Below are 18,575 nucleotides of genomic sequence, written 5' to 3'. Positions count from 1 at the left end.
AGCAGGGATGACGAGGAACTGGCTGGTCTAGGAGGAGGAGAAGGATGGGAAGGACAGGAGGATCAGGGCTGGACAGAACCAGCGAAAGTGGAGCAGAGGGACCAGCAGGTCCTGGAGGAGGTGGGAGAGGGAGGCCGGGAGGGAACACAGGAGATACAGAAGATTCAGAGCTGGGCGGAACCAGCGGAGACACAGAAGATTCAGGGCTGGGCGGAACCAGCGGAAATGGAGCAGAGGAAATGACTGGAGGAGGTAGGAGTGGCAGACTGAGAGGGTATACAGGGGAGTCAGGGCTGGACGGAACCAGCGGAGAAACAGGAATATTAGGGATTACCTCCATAGACCAGTCCATCAGATCCAGAACTTGCTCCATATGACCTTCAGAGACTGCATACAGCTCACCCTCAGTCGCAGGAGTGTGGGCAGGGCTTTCCTCCATGCCCTCGATCTCCACGAGGACTCCCACAATGCACGGTGTTGCCGGCTCACACACCTGGTCAGTCACGCTCTCGAGATCTGGCTCCCTGTCGGTGGATGGCTCGGGCTCTGCGGCTGCGGTGGGCTCTGGCTCCGTGTAGCGAGATGGTGGCTGGCTGGTCTCTGGGTCGGGAGTGGGACTGGCGAGATCCTCTATGGGGCAGACGGTGAAAGGTGAGCCATTTCTCGCCAGAGTCCACTCCACGAATGCGGCGAAATCCTCCCGAGGACCATCTTCGGGTGACAACGCTCTGCACTTGGAGTTCAGGCTGGTGTTGTAGAAGGCGCAGAGCGCGTCGTCCGGGTAGCTGGTGGCATTAGCTAATAGAAGAAACCGTCTGGTGTGGTCCTCGAGAGAACGTCCTTCCTGCTCCAGCATGAGGAGGAGGAATCCGGGGCTATAGAGGGGATCCATAGAAACTACGAAAAGAAAAGACTGTAGAACAAACGAAAACAAAACGGAGGGAAAAACACGCAGTTTTATACTTTCTTTTTTAGGTCGGGTCTTCTGTCACAGTTTACGCTGCCGGAAGGAACACGGAGCCGAGGATAGATGAAATAAGGCTTTTAATATATCCAACAAATGGAGCACGGAGGTAGACACATGTAAATAGCCAGTAAGTCGCAAGTAGGCATCAAGTGAGGAGACCCGACAAAACAGAACTGAAAGGACAAGGCTTATGTACAAAAGGATAATTGGGGAAACACAGGTGGATGGCATGACTAAATTAACAGGGACATGGAACACATGAGGAATAGAATAGACACACCTGGGAACTAATCAAACCAAACACGGAAGACAGAAACTGGGTCACAGGGGCAAAGACACACTAAATGAGACCAGGTATGACAATATTATATATATATATATATATATATATATATATATATATATATATATATATATATATATATATATATATATATATATATATAAAATAGCCTTATTTATATAAATGCAGAATAACATTTATAATTCATAGAAATAAATACACAATTAATTAATTAATATAATATAAATTTAATATAATAAATTGTTTTTGTTTATTATCCACATCCCATTCAATTTGCATTGCAGCAGTTGCAGTAAATTTTCATTGATGAATAAACAAAATCTACTTATGTCAAGGCTAATTAATCTTGAGCATATTGATTTAAAAATATCATATAACCATACTTTGTTAGAAAGCTACTTGTTCAAAAAGGTAGCTTTAGTTTAACATGTGAAATATGTGGATCCTATAAAAAACAGTTTAAAATAGCTTAATTAGTCCAGTGTTATTTTAGTATTAGTTATTTATTTTAAATATTTATTTTTATATTAAATATTTATGTATGACTTTTAATTTGAGAATGTTTCTGGGTGTCATCAAATGACGTTTTGTCAATAACGTCTGTGAAGGGGGGGGAGAGAGAGCTTTCCAGGGTGCAGACAGCAATCGCGGAGCACCATGGTGATTTTAGAACGGCAACTGAATTTATGAGAAATCTACAGACGCAAATAGATTAAAGGTGTAGAAAAATAAAGACCTATATGTGTATTTTGGACTTTTTTTTCACCACAAGTCTGAAAGACGACATGTTATTGAAGACAAACAGCCCTAAATCTCAAAATTGACCAGTAAAAAAACGATGTTTTTGCATGTGTCTCACCCATAGACTATAAAAAAAAGTCTCAAGTGTGGAGCGTTAGATAAACATTATACGATTTGTTTCATCACCTCACTTAAGTGAAAAAAGTTGCTAATCGACTGCATGATTCAATAATGACTTTATTAGAATTGCTATTATACTTTTTTTAAACCATTGCTTTAAATTGCGTTGTTGCCTATATCGGCGCGTTCGGCCGAAAAAAAAAAAGTAAATCGTAACGCAGTAAACCCCTTTTACATTCAGCATCAGAGGAGCATAGTAAATATAATATTTAGCATCTTGGTCTGCTCTAGGAGATAACATCGTCATCGAACCTGGTCTGTCTAACACCGAAAGACGTTAACGTTAGTACCGAACACTTCTTGCACTGCAACAACTCGCTAATAGAAGATTATTATTTGAATTTGTGAGTGACAGACAAGTAGAAGGGTGGGGGCACACTGGGGGGCCAATCAGTTTTCAGGAGGGGCCAGTGCCCCCATGGCCCCTCCCCAGTGGTGTCAAAAGTATTGGCATTCATTACTCAAGTAGAAGTATAGATATTAGGGTTTAAAAAGACTTTTGTAGAAGTTGAAGTATCAACTCAAGCTTTTTACTCAAGTAAAAGTGTAAAAGTACAGGTTTAAAAATCTCCTTAAAGTATAAAAGTAAAAGTAATGTAAGGGAAAAAAATGCCAATAAAAACAAAAGCTTGGGCCGAGCCACAGGGGCCTATTGTGCACTACCCCACCCCCTCAAAAAAACATTTTTCTAAAGGCCATAATGAATATAATGTTATATTAAAATGTTCATGTTGAAAATTTTGGGATGCACTAGGCTACCTGTTTCAGCCACATATATGCCCATTGAAAATGAACGCATTTTAGTACAATGCAAATACATTAAAGAGCTAGAGATATGATGACTAGTTGCCAATAAGTATTGTTATGGTGCAAAAAGTCAAACTTCAGAGGCAAGTCATCAATAACCTTTAATGGAATGTAAATGTACATCCAAGCTTAGCTGCAGGAATCTGTGAGGGCAATGGATAAGAATATTGGTGCAGGCTTAGTAACAATTACACTTGTATGGATGTCTATTTACAATAAACATTATAGTGCTGTCAAAATTAATTATTAATCCAAGTTTTTAATCAAAAACTAAAAATGAAAAATAACTCATAATCCTGATACCTTCTTGATTGATAGCTTCCTGTATTCGGTACATACGTCTGCTATGTCCAGTGTTCGGGGGGTAACGAGTTACAAAGTTGGTAAAGCCTAGTTTTAACAACATTGTTAATCGCGTCATCAATCGCAAACGATAATTTATAAAAAACATCTCGCTACCGAACTACCTACAGCAGCTTAATTTGTGGAGGACGAAGAGAAAGCACCCATTTGGTAAATGAGCCAGTGAGAAATAATAACTTTTAAGTAGGGTCCAGTGCCTTTTCAATACTTTTAAAAGGTACCGGCGCCTAAACGGTGCCTGAACCAATACTTAAAAAAAAGAACCCCCCAAAAAACTATGGATAACTTTAAAGAACATTTAAAATATTTGAAATAAATCCATAGCTTTCACATTGGATGCTCTCATTTCCCAAGTTGTGCTTCCCTTAATTTAAGGCTAATAAATGTATTTCACAATCTGGGTCATTATTTAATACAAAACCACACATAATGTTTCTACTGTATTTCTGTCACTCACTCTGATATTTAGTTAAGATGAGTGCCGTCTCTCACTGTCTTTAATCAGTTCTGTGAATTAGCTACTGTATGCTCATTCTTTATAAAGTAGCAACAATGTTGTTGGTGCCAAAGTCTTATGGAAAAGAAAAAATAGCATTTTCACTCCAAAAAAAGGGTTTCAGTTATGTATATCTTTTGCTGTAGTGTGTCCGTAGGAAATATCAGTTTGCCATTAATTTAAATAATAATCTAGTGCAATTTTGAATGAACAAGCAGTTTGACAATGGCAAAATGAATGTTTGGAAATGTAAACTGATATTTTCTACTGACACACTATAGCAAAATATATAAATAGCCGAACACCGAAAATACTAACGTGCCTAAGACTTTTGCACAGTAGCTAGTGTATGTATAAAGTACGTATGATTTAAATTTAAGTATATTTAAATAAGTGTAATTAAAGTATGCGTTCATATGTGTTAAGGGCTAGATTTTCGCTGGAGGAAACGGCTGTTTAGTGATGAGCGGTGAACAACGAAAACTTTACAGTGGATGAGAAAGCGACTGCTCCCTCGTGACCTTTTGTAAACTGTATTTATGACAAAGAACTGCACAGATACAGATATTCTAACAATCTATAGATAAACACACACCTTGTGTCCTCTGTCTCTGTTTGAGCTCACGCTGCTCCTCTCGCGGTCTGCGGTTTGAAGAGCGCGCTGAAAGACGGGAGGAGACCGGTCTGACGCCGGTTTCATATGAAATGTAAGCGGACTGACTCTGAGGCGATCGGATACCGGTTCCATACCCAGCCCTACTTTTAAAAAACATATTTTTTGATAAACGAACCCAAAACTGGCTATGTCCTTGCTGGAGTGTGATGTGTCATGTGCAGGTGCGATGGATCGCGTACAAACCAATAGGGTGTCGGAATGGTATCGGTTTATACTTCTCATCCAACCACAATCAAATTCACTCCATCCGGGTGGCGCGATTTATCTGGATAAGTTTTTTTTTTTTTTTTTTTTTTTTTTTTAAATGATGACAAGCTGGAATGAAAACAAGCCGGAATGAAATAACAGTAACGAAGCTATTTTTAAAATGTAAGGAGTAGAAAGTACAGATACTTGCGTGAAAATGTAAGGAGTAGAAGTAAAAAGTCGGCTGAAAAATAATTAATCAAGTAAAGTATAGATACCCAAAATTTCTACTTAAGTACAGTAACGAAGTATTTGTACTTCGTTACTTGACACCTCTGCCCCTCCCCTGGCTACGCCACTGGTTTAGCACCTCAGTATTTGAATGAGCTCTTGTTACATGTTACTCTTGTTTGCGTTCTCAAAACTCAGGCAATCTGATAATACCTATAATATCAAAATCAACTGTGTGTGGCAGATCCTTTTCCTATTTATTGCTTAAACTCTGGAATAACCTACCTAACATTGTTCGGGAGGCAGACCCACTCATTTTAAATATAGATTAAATCTCTTTAACTTGGCTTACACATAACACACTAATGTGCTTCTAATGTCCTAATCTGTTAAAGGATTTTTAGGCTGCATTAATTAGGTAAACCGGAACCGGGAACAGTTCCCATAACACCCGATGTACTTGCTACATCATTAGAAGAATGGCATCTACGCTAATATTAGTCTGTTTCTCTCTTGTTCCGAGGTCACCGTAGCCACCAGATCCAGTCTGTGTCCAGATCAGAGGGTCACTGCAGTCACTCGGATCCAGTACGTATCCAGACCAGATGGTGGATCAGCACCTAGAAAGGACCTCTACATCCCTGAAAGACAGCGGAGACCAGGACAACTAGAGCCCAGATACAGATCCCCTGTAAACACCTTGTCTAAGACGACCACCAGGACAAGACCCCAGGAAACAGATGATTCTTCTGCACAATCTGACTTTGCTGCAGCCTGGAATTGAACTACTGGTTTCGTCTGGCCCCCCAACTGAGCCTGGTTTCTCCCAAGGTTTTTTCTCCATTCTGTCACTGATGGAGTTTCGGTTCCTTGCCGCTGTTGCCTCTGGTTTGCTTAGTTGGGGTCACTTCATTTACAGCGATATTGTTGACTTGATTGCAAATGATTGCACAGACACTATTTAAACTGAACTGAGATGACATAACTGAATTCAATGATGAACTGCCTTTAACTGTCATTTTGCATTATTGACACACTGTTTTCCTAATGAATGTTGTTCAGTTGTTTTGACGCAATGTATTTTGTTTAAAGTGCTATATATTAATAAAGGTGACTTGACTTGAAAACATAAGTAAAAAACAGAAAATGGCTCATCTTACCCTCACTACTATATTGTCCTGGAGGAGCTATAGCAAGGGACCATCGACTGGCTAACTCTCTGGAAGAGCGCTTTCATCCACTCATAGAGGAAATGGCACCACAAGTAAGACAGAAAACCAGTTCTCCTGGTAATTGCCTGTTTGTACGCAATGCCTAATAGGAAGCTGGCTCAATTTAGAGATTATACAATCTTGCAAAAATGTTAAGTGTGGCCTAGCCTGCAGCTCTGCAAATGTCTGCAAGAGAGGCACCATATGCCAAGGCCCAGGAGGAGGAAAGACTCTGAGTGGAGTGTGCTTTCACTCTCAGGGGTCATTACATTTACATTTAATCATTTAGCAGACACTTTTATCCAAAGCGACTTAAGAAAGATAACAATAGAAACAATCAGATCAACAAGAGAACAACAACATTATACAAGTGCCATGATAAATCTCAGTTAGTGTAGTACAGAATGCCTAGCCAGTTTTTTTTTTTTTAAGAATATGAAGGACAAGAAAAGAAAAGAGCTATTATTAGTTGGTTAAGTGCTGGCGAAAAATATGATACTTTAGATGTTTTTTTTTAAATGAGTAAAGACTTCGAATTGAGATTGGGAGGTCATTCCTCCAGCAGGGCACAGTCCAGGAAAAGGTCTGTGAGAGTGATTTTGAACTTTTTTGGGATGGCACCACAAGGCATCATTCACTTGCAGAGCGCAGTCTTCTGGAGGGCACATAAGATTTAACCAGTGAGTTTAGGTAAGTTGGTGCCGTGCCAGTGGTCGTCTTGTAGGCAAGCATCAGTACCTTGAATTTGATGTGGGCAGCTACTGGTAGCCAGTGTAACCTGATGAGGAGAGGAGTAACATGAGCTTTTTTTAGCTCATTGAAGACAACCCTCGCTGCTGAATTCTGGATCAGTTGCAGAGGCTTGACACTACATGCAGGAAGAGCCAGGAGAGCATTACAATAGTCCAGTCTGGAGAGAACAAGAGCTTGGACAAGAAGATGGGTGGCTTGCTCTGACAGGAAGGCTCTAAACTTCCTAATGTTGTATAAGGCAAATCTGCAGGAATGGGTCGTTGTAGCAATATGTTCTGTATAACTGCATAACTGATGATCCATCACAACTCCTAGGTTTCTGGCTGTCCTGGAAGGAGTTATGGTTGACGAACCCAGCTGTATAGAGAAGTTCTGATGAAACAATGGCTTAGACCATCATGCAGTAGTCTAATGAGAAAACGAGGCAAAACACTTACAAACTGCTGTCCTTATCTGTTACTCGACTGTTTCTTCTGACAAATCCCTCCAAAACAGCTAATTAAGTACTTTCATTGGCTTTGGCCTTGCCTCACTATTTAGCAGACCAAAACTGGGCAGTCCCGCGATAGGCAAACGCAAAACCAAGAGCCACTTCATAACTTATATTGTGTCTAGTATTCCAAGGAGATGGCTACACTAGACAGTGGGCTAGACTGCTTGGATACAGCCTTTCCCTTTCCCTACATCCAGGGACCTGCTGTTCACTGCATCATGATGTGCCGGAGTGGCAGTGACATACACTTTCATGGTGGAGGGACACAGCCTCCACTTCAACCTCTTTTGCAGAATGGAAAGCATAACACTGGTCGGGCATCTTTGGGGTCTTATTGTCAAGAAGAACACCACTCAACTAACAGCCTCTACTTCAGGACATATGCCTGCCTAGTAGAGGGGACCCTTGCCTGAGCCTTATTGTCGATCACTGCCTGTGATAGGGAACTTAAGTGTTCAGAGTCCCATTCAGGAGCCACACCTGGAGGTTCCACAGATCTGGACACAGGTGTCATATGGTGCCCATCCTTGAGAAAGGATGTCCTTCCTCAGGGGAATCTGCCATGGTGGGGCTGTCAAGGACTGAAGACCAGGTCTGAGTGAGCCAGTAAGGCAAAAACTGAAAAAAGCAAACTGAAGGAACAGTCTGTGTCGAGGTGAAATCAAGACATGAAAGTATGTGTCCTTCAGGATGATCACTGCAAACCCATCTTGCGGGCAACGAGTTTCTGCATCAAAAATGTGTTTCTGCATCAATATCTTGTAGGGGAGATTGTGCAGGCCCTAACTCAGGAAGAGTAGCGTTCAAAAGAAGAGGGAGAGTGTGTTGTGCAAATCTTGCCTGGACCACAGGATCCCTCAGAGGGTTGGCAGAAGGTACATGAGGAAGCAGCTTGTCCTGCAACCACAATTTATTAGCCTGTGTCGAAAGATGGTGCTGAGGAAATGTTGCACAGCTTTTTATCATACGCCAATACATCTGACCCTGAGATTGAACAAACTCCTGTTTTGTTGATGTTTTGGGAACTAGAGATGTACCAGATGTAAGCACCCAGCCCTTCTCTGGTGGAGGGAGTGGCAAAGTCACCACCCCCTTAGGGAAGAGCCATTTCCTGGGAATCTCAGAGATACTTTGCGGTCTTCTTAGAAAACTTGGCAGCACAGGTGATGGCTGTGGTTTGTTGCGTTCTTAGAGCTGATGTTGATGCTGCAGGGGGTAGATTGCTGCACTTGTTCTTGTAGGCCAGGGGTGAAAAACAAGTAATTACAAGTAATTTAAAGAAGGAAAGAAGATTCCACATTCCTAGTCCAGGAGTGTCACTTTCCCACAGAGTTTAGTTTGATCTTTTTATCTTTTTGATCTTTTTAATTAAACAGACCTGAATCAACTATTCGACAGTTAGGAGTGTCGAAACTAAAATGAGGAACTTGCTTTACAGAATCACAGACAAACCTGTTTTACACACGTCACTCAAACACAGAACCAGTAAAGTATTTAAACTCATCAGCTCAGGGAAAGAGAAACTAAAGTGCTAGTTTAGCTGTTGAGTGTTTGTGTCTCTGTATTTCGACAGTAAAATGGCAGAAGCCAGAATTTCAGTAGGTCAGAAGGAGTTCATGTGTTCAGTGTGTCTGGATCTCCTGAAGGATCCCGTGACCATTCCCTGTGGACACAGTTACTGTAAGAGCTGTATTACAGACTGCTGGGATCAGGAGGATCAGAAGAGAGTCTACAGCTGCCCTCAGTGCAATCAGACCTTCAGTCCAAGACCTGCTTTAGCTACAAACACCATCCTGGCTGAAGTGGTGGAGAAACTGAAGAAGACCAGACTCTCTGCTGACTGTTACGCTGGAGCTGGAGATGTGCAGTGTGACATCTGTACTGGAAGAAAATACAGAGCCGTCAAGTCCTGTCTGGTGTGTCTGAAGTCCTACTGTCAGAATCACCTTGAACAACATGATAGTTGGTTTAGAGGACCGAGGCACAGTTTGATTGAAGCCACTGGACGACTGCAGGAGATGATCTGTCAGAAACATGAGAAGCTCCTTGAGGTTTTCTGTCGCACTGATCAGAAGTGTATCTGTCTGCTGTGTACGATGGATGAACATCAAAACCACAACACTGTATCAGCTGCAGCACACAGGACAGAGAAACAGGTATTTAACACTAGACACTGATGAAATATTGCTGACACTCGTTGCATATGTGTTTATATCTGCACAATATAAACAGCTCACAGCATTCACAAATCACACAACAGCAGAAAAGAACAGCTGCGAGAAGAGTTTCACTGTTTGCAGAAAATGCACCGTAAACCACATTCAGTCTGAAGCTCTACATCTGTGTCAGTTTCAATTTTATAATACGCTTCTGCGAAACAGACCTTGACCTTCATGATAATTCATGTATGATAGAAGTCATGTATGATTCATCTGTTCACATGATGATTTAGAGCCAGTAGTTTTCTGTCAGATTGACGATCATCTGTTTGTCCTGCAGGAGCAGCTGAAGGAGACTCAGAAGACGCTCCAGCAGAGAATCCAGCAGAGAGAGAAAGATCTCCAGCAGCTGAGAGAGACTGTGGAGTCTCATAAGGTGAGTCTGGAGAAGAAGAGAAGTTTGTCTCCGTCTCAGTTCAGACTCACTGAAGCTGAATCACTGTGTGTCCTAACAGCGCTCTGCACAGACAGCAGTGGAGGACAGTGAGAGGATCTTTACTGAGCTCATCCGCTCCATTGAGAGAAGCCGCTCTGAGCTGATACGACTGATCAGAGATCAGGAAAAGACTGCAGTGAGTCGAGCTGAAGAACGACTGAAGCGACTGGAGCAGGAGATCAATGATCTGAGGAGGAGAGACGCTGAGCTGGAGCAGCTTCCACACACACAGGATCACATCCAGTTCCTGCAGGTAACACAGATCTAGAAGAACAGGATCATACTTCAATAACACTTCAGCTTTTTAGAACATTTCTCCTTCTGATTCATTATGGCTACATTTACACTGCAGGGTGAAACGACCCAATTCCGATTTTTTTGCCCCATGCGACCTGTATCTGATCTTTTCATGACAGTCTGAATGACACAGATCCGATCTTTACAAATGTGACCCAGGCCACTTGGGTATGTGGTCCTGAATCCGATACGGATCAGATCTTTTGAAATGCGACCTCCGTCTGAACGGCCAGGCCACATGTATCCGACCCGTACATCATTGATACGCTACAAATGCCATAATTCTGCGTTGAAGTAGGTGAGAAGAGCCACTCACATCAGTATCCCACCACTCCTGCCTGTGACTCCGCACCCACACGTTTCTCTGTACCGACATTGCTAACACTGCTCCACAAAACGCCATGGCCAAAAACCTTCTTTTTAATTTTCTTCTTAAAACGAGAAGATTGTAATTGTGCTGGCTCCGTTGGTGAAACAACTTTAATATTGCAAAAAGAGCTCCGCTGTTGACTACACTGCTGTTGACATCTATGTTTAACGTTAACTACTTCCGCTAACAACGAGTGACGTCATTCATCGTTGAGTACTCTTCTGCGCATGTGGGTCACTTCTGGGTCATTTCATGTTCACACAGGAGATCACAAAAGGTCGCATTTAATTGGAAATGTGAACGGCCTTGCAAAAAAATCCAATTTTTTCACAAAATCAGAATTGAGCATTAAGCCCTGCGGTGTGAACGTAGCCTATGTCATGGTGAAATCAGTCAACTCTATAGTACCAATTCTGAGTTACGTTCATCAAGATTGAAGTGATACTCAAACTTGATAACATTTATCTTTAAATCTAATCTAAGCTACTGATGAGATCAGTTGTTAATGGGGCTAGAAAATATTTGCTGGACAATGTATTTCTGTCAGTTTTGTGGACTTTTTTTTGTGGAAACAGGTGTTTCCTGTTTTCCTTATTTGGTTTTTCCTGTTGCTGTCCTCGTTGTGTGTATTCATTTCCAGCTGTGTTCAAATAATCATTTAATTTTCTCCCAGTTGTGTCCCATTGGTGTCTGTTAATTTGTAGTCTGTCCTGCAGCAAGGTGGTAGGGAGTTGGAGAGGTATGTAGAGGAGGTCATAGAGCTCTCCAACCAGATAATCTGTGGAGGTCTCCTGCCCCCAAGTATAGTCCAGAGAGGTCTCCAGATCCCAGTTAAGCAGGATGGATGGCAGCTGGGGCTGTGGCTGAGGCAGTTGACCATGCCTTCCTGAACTGTTTGATCTGCCATGGCCCCATTGCTCCCTACTCCACCATGGCCTCCTGATCTACCTGCTCTACCATGGCACCCTGGCACCCTTGACTGCCTGATCTGCCCTGAAGGCCTCCTTTGTCTTCTTCCTGGACCAGACTCCAGTACCCCCCCCCACCCCCCCACCTGGTGGAATTGTTATACACCTTCCTGGAGGGGGGAGTAATGTCAATTTTGTGGACTTGTGTATTCTGGTTTTACCCCATCTTAGTTCCTGTTTTCCTTATGTTTTTTTCCTAATTTATGCCCTCTAGCCATAGGGGCAGCTGTGCCCTACTGGCTAGAGAGTTGGCCCTGTAACCCGAAGGTCGCAGGTTCGAGTCTCAGTTGTAGGTGGTGGAGAGTGAATGATTAGTGCTCTTTTCCACCCTCAATAACCATGACTAGAGTGCCCTTGAGCAAGGCACTGAACCCCCAGTTGCTCTCTGGTCACTGGATCTATAGATGACCACCTCTCCCGGTGTGTGTTCACTTCTCACTGCTGTGTGTGTGCACATGGATGGGTTATATGCAGAGCACCAATTCCAAGTTGGTCTTTCCTGTTAGTAGTAGTAGTAGCCCTTTATTGTCACTAGTCACAAGTACCAGCGAAATTAGCCATCAACCTGTCCATACATACATACATACAATATGACAGTGGGGTAGACAGGACAGGAAGTATTTGAGGAAGAAATACAGCATAACATTAGGGAAGTGAGGAGAAAAAAACCAACACCCAGACTATGCTCCTTATGGGAGCACAGTATGAGAACAGGAAAAACACCTCAGCACAAAAAGCACATAATCAATACACCATAGACAAGACTGTGCAACTGGGTACAGAACTTGGGGTGGTTGAGGTAATCCAGTGCAGGCAAACAGCCATCCGGCCCAGCAGCTTGAAAGCGCCGGTCACAGACCCGCCTTCCAGACTGGCGGAACAAAGCGGCGAAGGCAGGGGATGGGGGTTGGGAGGGTGAATGCATATGTGTAAGAGTTTGTGTATTTGTAGGCCTGGAGAGTTGAGACTCTCTCTAGATGCCTCAGTCCGCAGATTTTACAGCGTCACAGCAAGTTGCCATGGAGACGTCCTTGGTCTGGTCCTAGACAGAGTCAACAATCAGCAGGTGTCTGTGGGAGAAGGTGGAGGAATGCAAGAGAAGTCAAGCTGCCCTGCTCGCCTGGGAGATTTTTGTCATCCAGCCAAAGCTGGTAAAGAAAGCCAAAAGAAGATAAGATACCAGTTGCTTGGTCTAGTAGCCGCATTTCTTTTCACGGTCACTTTGATTGTTCATTGTCCATTGGTCTCCAAATTCTCCAATTTCTTTTCCAAATCCGTGAGCTTCTTCGTGATGTTATCCATATTGTGGTTAATAGTCTCAGTCTCAATGCTGACCGCTCTGCCCACTGCTTCAATCATGACTGGCAGCCTTGTGAGGCTTTGGACAGCTGTTCCCGTCTTCTTAATTTTCCGATAACCCAGGGCAAGGCCTAATCCAATCAGCAGAAGACCTGTTATCATGGTTCCGAATAGGTAGAAGTCTTCAATGTCATCCACGGACAGAGCCGCCAGACACATGACCCGCCAATTCGCCCACGCGTCCATCGTGTAGCCAGCTGCAAACATTCTGGCAGGGCAGTCAGGTTCCCCCGAACCCAGGCTTCTCATCGAGAAGATGGTGTCAATTGCGTTGAGAGACCAATTTATCAAATCCATATTCCAGATTAGGAGAGCAGTGCAGAGAGAGTCTCGCAAGTAGACTAGGGGCCCTATTTTAACGATCTGAAACGCAAGTGTCAAAGCGCGAAGCGCAAGTAACTTTGTGGGCGGGTCTCGGCGCTGTTGCTATTTTCCCGGCGGGATAAATGGCTCTTGCGCCCGGCGCAAATCTAAAGTGGGTTGGTCTGAAGTAGCTTCATTATTCATAGGTGTGGTTTGGGCGTAACGTGAAATAAACCAATCAGAGCGTCATCCAAAATTCCCTTTAAAAGCAGGTGCGCAAGTTCCATTATGGATTGCTATTATTATGGCGTATTTACCAGGCGCACGCCAGGAGCGGTTCACAGCCGAGGAGACTGATGTTCTTGTAAGAGCAGTGAAAGACAGAGAAGTTGTGTTGTATGGGGATGGGAGAAACCCACCCAAAATAGCGTCGGTTAAACAGGCGTGGGAGGAAATAGCCACAATTGTTTCATCGATTTTTTTTTCCTGGTTCTTGACGGACAAACCAATTTGTCAGATGTCCTTATATACATATATGACCTCAAACAGGTCTGATCCTTAATTACTACAATTAGCCTGAATAATTTGTAAGCTAGATTTATGCCTATTTTTTCACATCTTCGTGGCACACCACAATGATTTCCGTCATCTCATGTGTTAATATTTTTTTAAGTGTAACAATTTATGATTTGCAAAAATAACTGTTGCATCTGTGTAGATTACATGAGCAAAGTGTATGCGCGTTGTGCACGCTATACATTATGGTCAAGCATGCGCCCTTAAAATAGCATAATGAACAACGCGCAACGCGCCACTGACTTTAGACTAGGTTTTTTCTGGTCAGTGGCGCAATTGTTTAATGGAACAGCAAAATAGCACCAGGGATTGTTTGCGCCGGAACACTCCTCCTTTTTTGCGCTGAACCGCCCAGGGAGCGCAAGTTCATTCACTAGTTTAGCGACGTGCTTCTGTGGAGGGAAAAGCGCGCTTTGCGCGGGTGCAAAATAGGAATGACACATGCGTCAGTGTACAAAGTCAATTGCGCTGGGTGCAAGATAGGGCCCAAGACAAGAGAAAAAACAAGCGAAGCAAGGAAAGGCAGGGGAGGAGAGGAAAGAAATGCGACCGCCTCCGTTGAGAGCAATGTTCCAGTCCTATTCCAGTCCTCGTGTGTATTCATTTCCAGCTGTGTTTGATTAATCAGTTAATTTGCTCCCATTGGTGTCTGTGGGTTCTGCCCCTTGTTTTCCATCCGCTGTTAAACATCATACCGGAGTTCTTGTGTTTGTATCCCTTTGTTCTTTGAATTAAATTCTAGTTCAAGTATTTCCCAGCATCCCCTCATTCCTCTTTCATGAAGCATGACAGAACATCGGATCAAACAAGATTACTATGGCTGAACACAAGCTTTGGTGTCTGCAGCAGGGTGGTAGGGAGTTGGAGAGGTATGTAGAGGAGTTCCTAGAGTTCTCCAACCAGGTGAGCTGGCTCAGTGAGATCATCGTCCAGTCCCTCCCGAGAACCACAGAGACTCATCAGCTCACCCCTCGCCAACCAGCCAAATGTTCCAACCACTCATCTCCTCCCAGCACCGCCTCTGTCCTCTCTCCACCAGGGGCGGTTTTTTCCGTTTGACCGTTGCCATACCCTAGCCCAGTCAGGTGTGTTGTGGAAAATTATTCAAACTTCATATATCTATTATATTGTTATTATTTTGAATCTGAGGGTTTGTTTATATTTAATCCATGATAAGCATTAAAAAGAGTTTTGTCAGTAAGACTTCGTAACGCCTCTGTATTCTCAATGAAACCTTGTAACTCACACAGACTGGAGGAGACAGCTCTCTGCTTGTTCACAATTCAAGGTTAAATAAATAACGGTTTGAACAAGTACAGCATTTTCTTTTTTAAACATTTATGTCTGTAAAAGCTAATATTTTTTTGTCTGTTTGAAGACCTGAGAAGTAGGTTATTTGACATCTAGTTGTAGCCAATATTCTTTTGTAAGTTTTAAATATCCTCTGCATAGCACTTCATTATTTCTGTTACAATATCATGAGATTTTGGCCAAGTGTATTAAACAACAAGAAAAACTAAGCGCCCATTTAATTACAAAAAAACGTTAACCTGTAAAAGTTGATGAAAGCAGATTATGCCATGCTCTGTCGTTCTACTTACAGACAAAACCCAGATCTCTGTCATTCGCTGGTCAAAAACTCAATTTGAGCTTGATTTTCATGTAATATTAAGTACATATAAGCTATCTAATGCAATACCAACCCTGCAGTGTTTAATGATTAAAATTTTCTCCCCCCATTCTACAGTATACTTTTAGTGCTTCAGTATTGAAATCGTAAACCTGAGTGTGTCTTAAGGGTCCTAGTGAAGTTTTAGTGTCTCTAAAGTTATAAATAGTGGTCAGTCTAATCGTAGCCTTTGAGCTGTTTTCCCTGAGCAAATCTACTCCACCCTACAATGAGTCTCAGTTGATGTGCTTGAGCTGTTAGATGGACATTTATGCTCTTAGCTGATGTTTTATCATCCAAAATACTTTCTAGAAGGTTCACATAGAGTGTAAGTGGCATATACTGGAATCTGTAGCTCTAATGCGATATAATGAATATGAGAAGAATGAAGCTGATGCTGTGATCAGTCAAATCTGATGTTCCTGCAGGTTATTGAGTGAAGTGTGGAGCTGATGAGTTTGATTTCTGTTTTCTGTAGAGTTTCCAGTCTCTCTCAGCTCCTCCTGAATCTACAGATGTAAATGATGATCTCTTCAGTTCTCTCGTCTCTTCTGATGCTCTGAGAGAATCTGTCCATCGGCTGAGAGACAAACTGGAGGATTTCTGCAAAGAGGAGATCAAGAAGATCTCAGACAGAGGTAAAGTCCTGGAGATTCATCTGCTCTCAGAAACCAGTCCATCATCATCTCATATCATGGAGAACATCATATTAGAAATGTGTTAGGAATAGATACAGGATCATGAGGATCACACTGTTCATGTCTGTTGATTTCCACAGTTGCATTCATCAGGACCAAGAGCAACTTCCTACAATGTAAGTCAGTAAGAAAACAAGCATAACAACTTCTCTGTGTTCATGTTCTTCCTGTAGAAGGTGAAAGAAGAGTTTTATAAATGATGATGTGCACAGATATCTGTTCATCTGAGACACTGATGATACACTGAACATGAAAAGATCAAACAGATTCATAATTCCTGATTCTGATGTGTTTTATCTCCATCAGATTCCCGTCAGTTCACTCCGGATCTGAACACAGCATTTAAACACCTCCGTCTGTCTGAGAACAACAGAGAGCTAACTAACACTAACACAGATCAGCCGTATCCTGGTCACCCAGACAGATTTGATAATTGGCCTCAGGTGTTGTGTAGAGAGAGTGTGTGTGGACGCTGTTACTGGGAGATTGAGTGGAGCGGAGGTGATGGTGTGTCTACATCAGTGTCATATAAGAGCATCGGCAGGAAGGGAGGAGGTATTGGGTGTGTGTTTGGACGTAATGATCAGTCCTGGAATTTTTACTGCACTCCCTCCAGTTGCACATTTGTACACAAAAATATAGATACTGTTCTCCCGATAAAGTCCATCATCAGTAGAATAGGAGTGTTTGTGGATTACAGTGCAGGAACTGTGTCCTTTTTCAGCGTCTCTGACACAATGAGCCTCATCCACACAGTCCAGACCACATTCACTCAGCCGCTCTATCCTGGGTTTTGGGTTGGTTCTGGATCAAGAATGAAACTGTGTTGATGAATAAAAATAGGCTGATGAGAGATTCTACCCATAATGCTTTGAGCTGTATGATGAATCAGTAACAGTGAGATGTTATAGAGTCTTTTCTCCTAATGACAATAATACCGCAGCTGAATTTCTTTCAAAATTACCTTTCAGTTCAAATTATCACAGTCAATAAGTCATTGTCATTATTAGGGCTGGGTACTGAACTGTTTTTTTTTTTTGCCAGTTGGCAACTAAATAGATAATGTAAAAAATATATATATAATACTTTCTTTCTTTTCTATGTGCATTCATAAATTGTATTATTACTTTTGTAAGTGCCACATTTGGCATTTGGCATTAGAACTTATATTACTAATAACAGTGGCATATGAGAAGTTTACTACTACAGAAAGGGGAAAAAAGGCTTTTTCGAAGCTACTGTATATAAAAAACACAAGTTGGCTAAATTTGCATGCTACTTAGCTGAGATTTGTAGACATTCATTACTTGCACTCAATTTATTTAGTTTTTAGCACCCCCTCTGAACTGTTAAGCCCCCTTTAGCACTCCCAACAAACATTCCTGGAGGTGCCACTGACTGTCTTTGTTTTATCATTAAGAAAATTTATATCTTCTGTTTATTCAGTTACAGAGATAGCAATGCTTTTGTCCATATTAGGGATTTCCTGAGTTCTATTCCTTCTGTGAGGCACATGTGGACTTTCTGCGCGAGGGCGCCCTCTGGCGTCCAGTATGAATGAAAGAGAGTTCAATAATGGCCAATCCATCATAGTTTGGGTATTTTAGTTTTTTTATTTCTTTCTTTAAGTATCGGTTTAGGCCCTTGTATGGTTCTAAAAGTATTGATTTGGCACAGATATCGTAAAAAACCCAAGCAATACCCAACCCTTGTCATTATTCACCTCATGGAGCTCCGACCCTTTCCAGCGTTTTGTGTTCTTCTGTCTTCTGCTGTTTTCATTTTCATGCATGAAATTGTTAACCATGAAAAACAGTTTTATTTTTATGTTATATCTTGTTAATAATTTGTGTTAAAATGTGCAAGGTAATTCAAGATAATAAATGTTCAAGTTAATTCAAGGTTAATAGTCTTGTACTTATTGATATTCATTTATCACCACATAACCACTTTCATCACTTGGTTGATATAAAATACTTTCAACCCCCCCCCCCCCCTCAAAAAAAAGAGTCTTCTGTATCATTTACAAATTCATAAAACTTATACTCCAAAATTAGCCTACTTTTTTACCAAAGCCTTGAACATATGTAAAGGATTGATTCCTCCAAATAAGAAGCATTTTATTCCTTCTTGTCAAACAAATTTCCATTTTAGTTTTACCAATCATGAAATTAACACTATTTTCTTCCTGTTTGATGCACTATAATTTGCTCCAAAAATAAGCAGACCATTTGTAAAGAGAAAACCAAAATTATTACTAAATTCTCTTATC

General features: G+C 42.0%; 1 protein-coding gene across 1 annotated transcript; it reads left to right on the top strand.

Moving 5' to 3' along the window:
• Positions 1-8,883: 8,883 nt before the first annotated feature.
• LOC113111601 (tripartite motif-containing protein 16-like) lies at positions 8,884-18,202 on the top strand. Its single transcript, XM_026276532.1, has 6 exons — positions 8,884-9,564; positions 9,908-10,003; positions 10,083-10,316; positions 16,084-16,243; positions 16,384-16,419; positions 16,610-18,202. Exons 1-6 carry the CDS (start codon positions 8,986-8,988, stop codon positions 17,131-17,133), a joined length of 1,629 nt encoding a protein of 542 aa, XP_026132317.1. The 5' UTR covers positions 8,884-8,985; the 3' UTR covers positions 17,134-18,202.
• Positions 18,203-18,575: the final 373 nt, after the last annotated feature.

This window comes from Carassius auratus, chromosome 2 (genome assembly GCF_003368295.1).
Source record: "Carassius auratus strain Wakin chromosome 2, ASM336829v1, whole genome shotgun sequence".
NCBI classification, from domain to species: Eukaryota; Metazoa; Chordata; class Actinopteri; order Cypriniformes; family Cyprinidae; genus Carassius; species Carassius auratus.
Note: the sequence above shows the minus strand (reverse complement) of the source record. Positions and strands in the feature narration are given on the sequence as shown.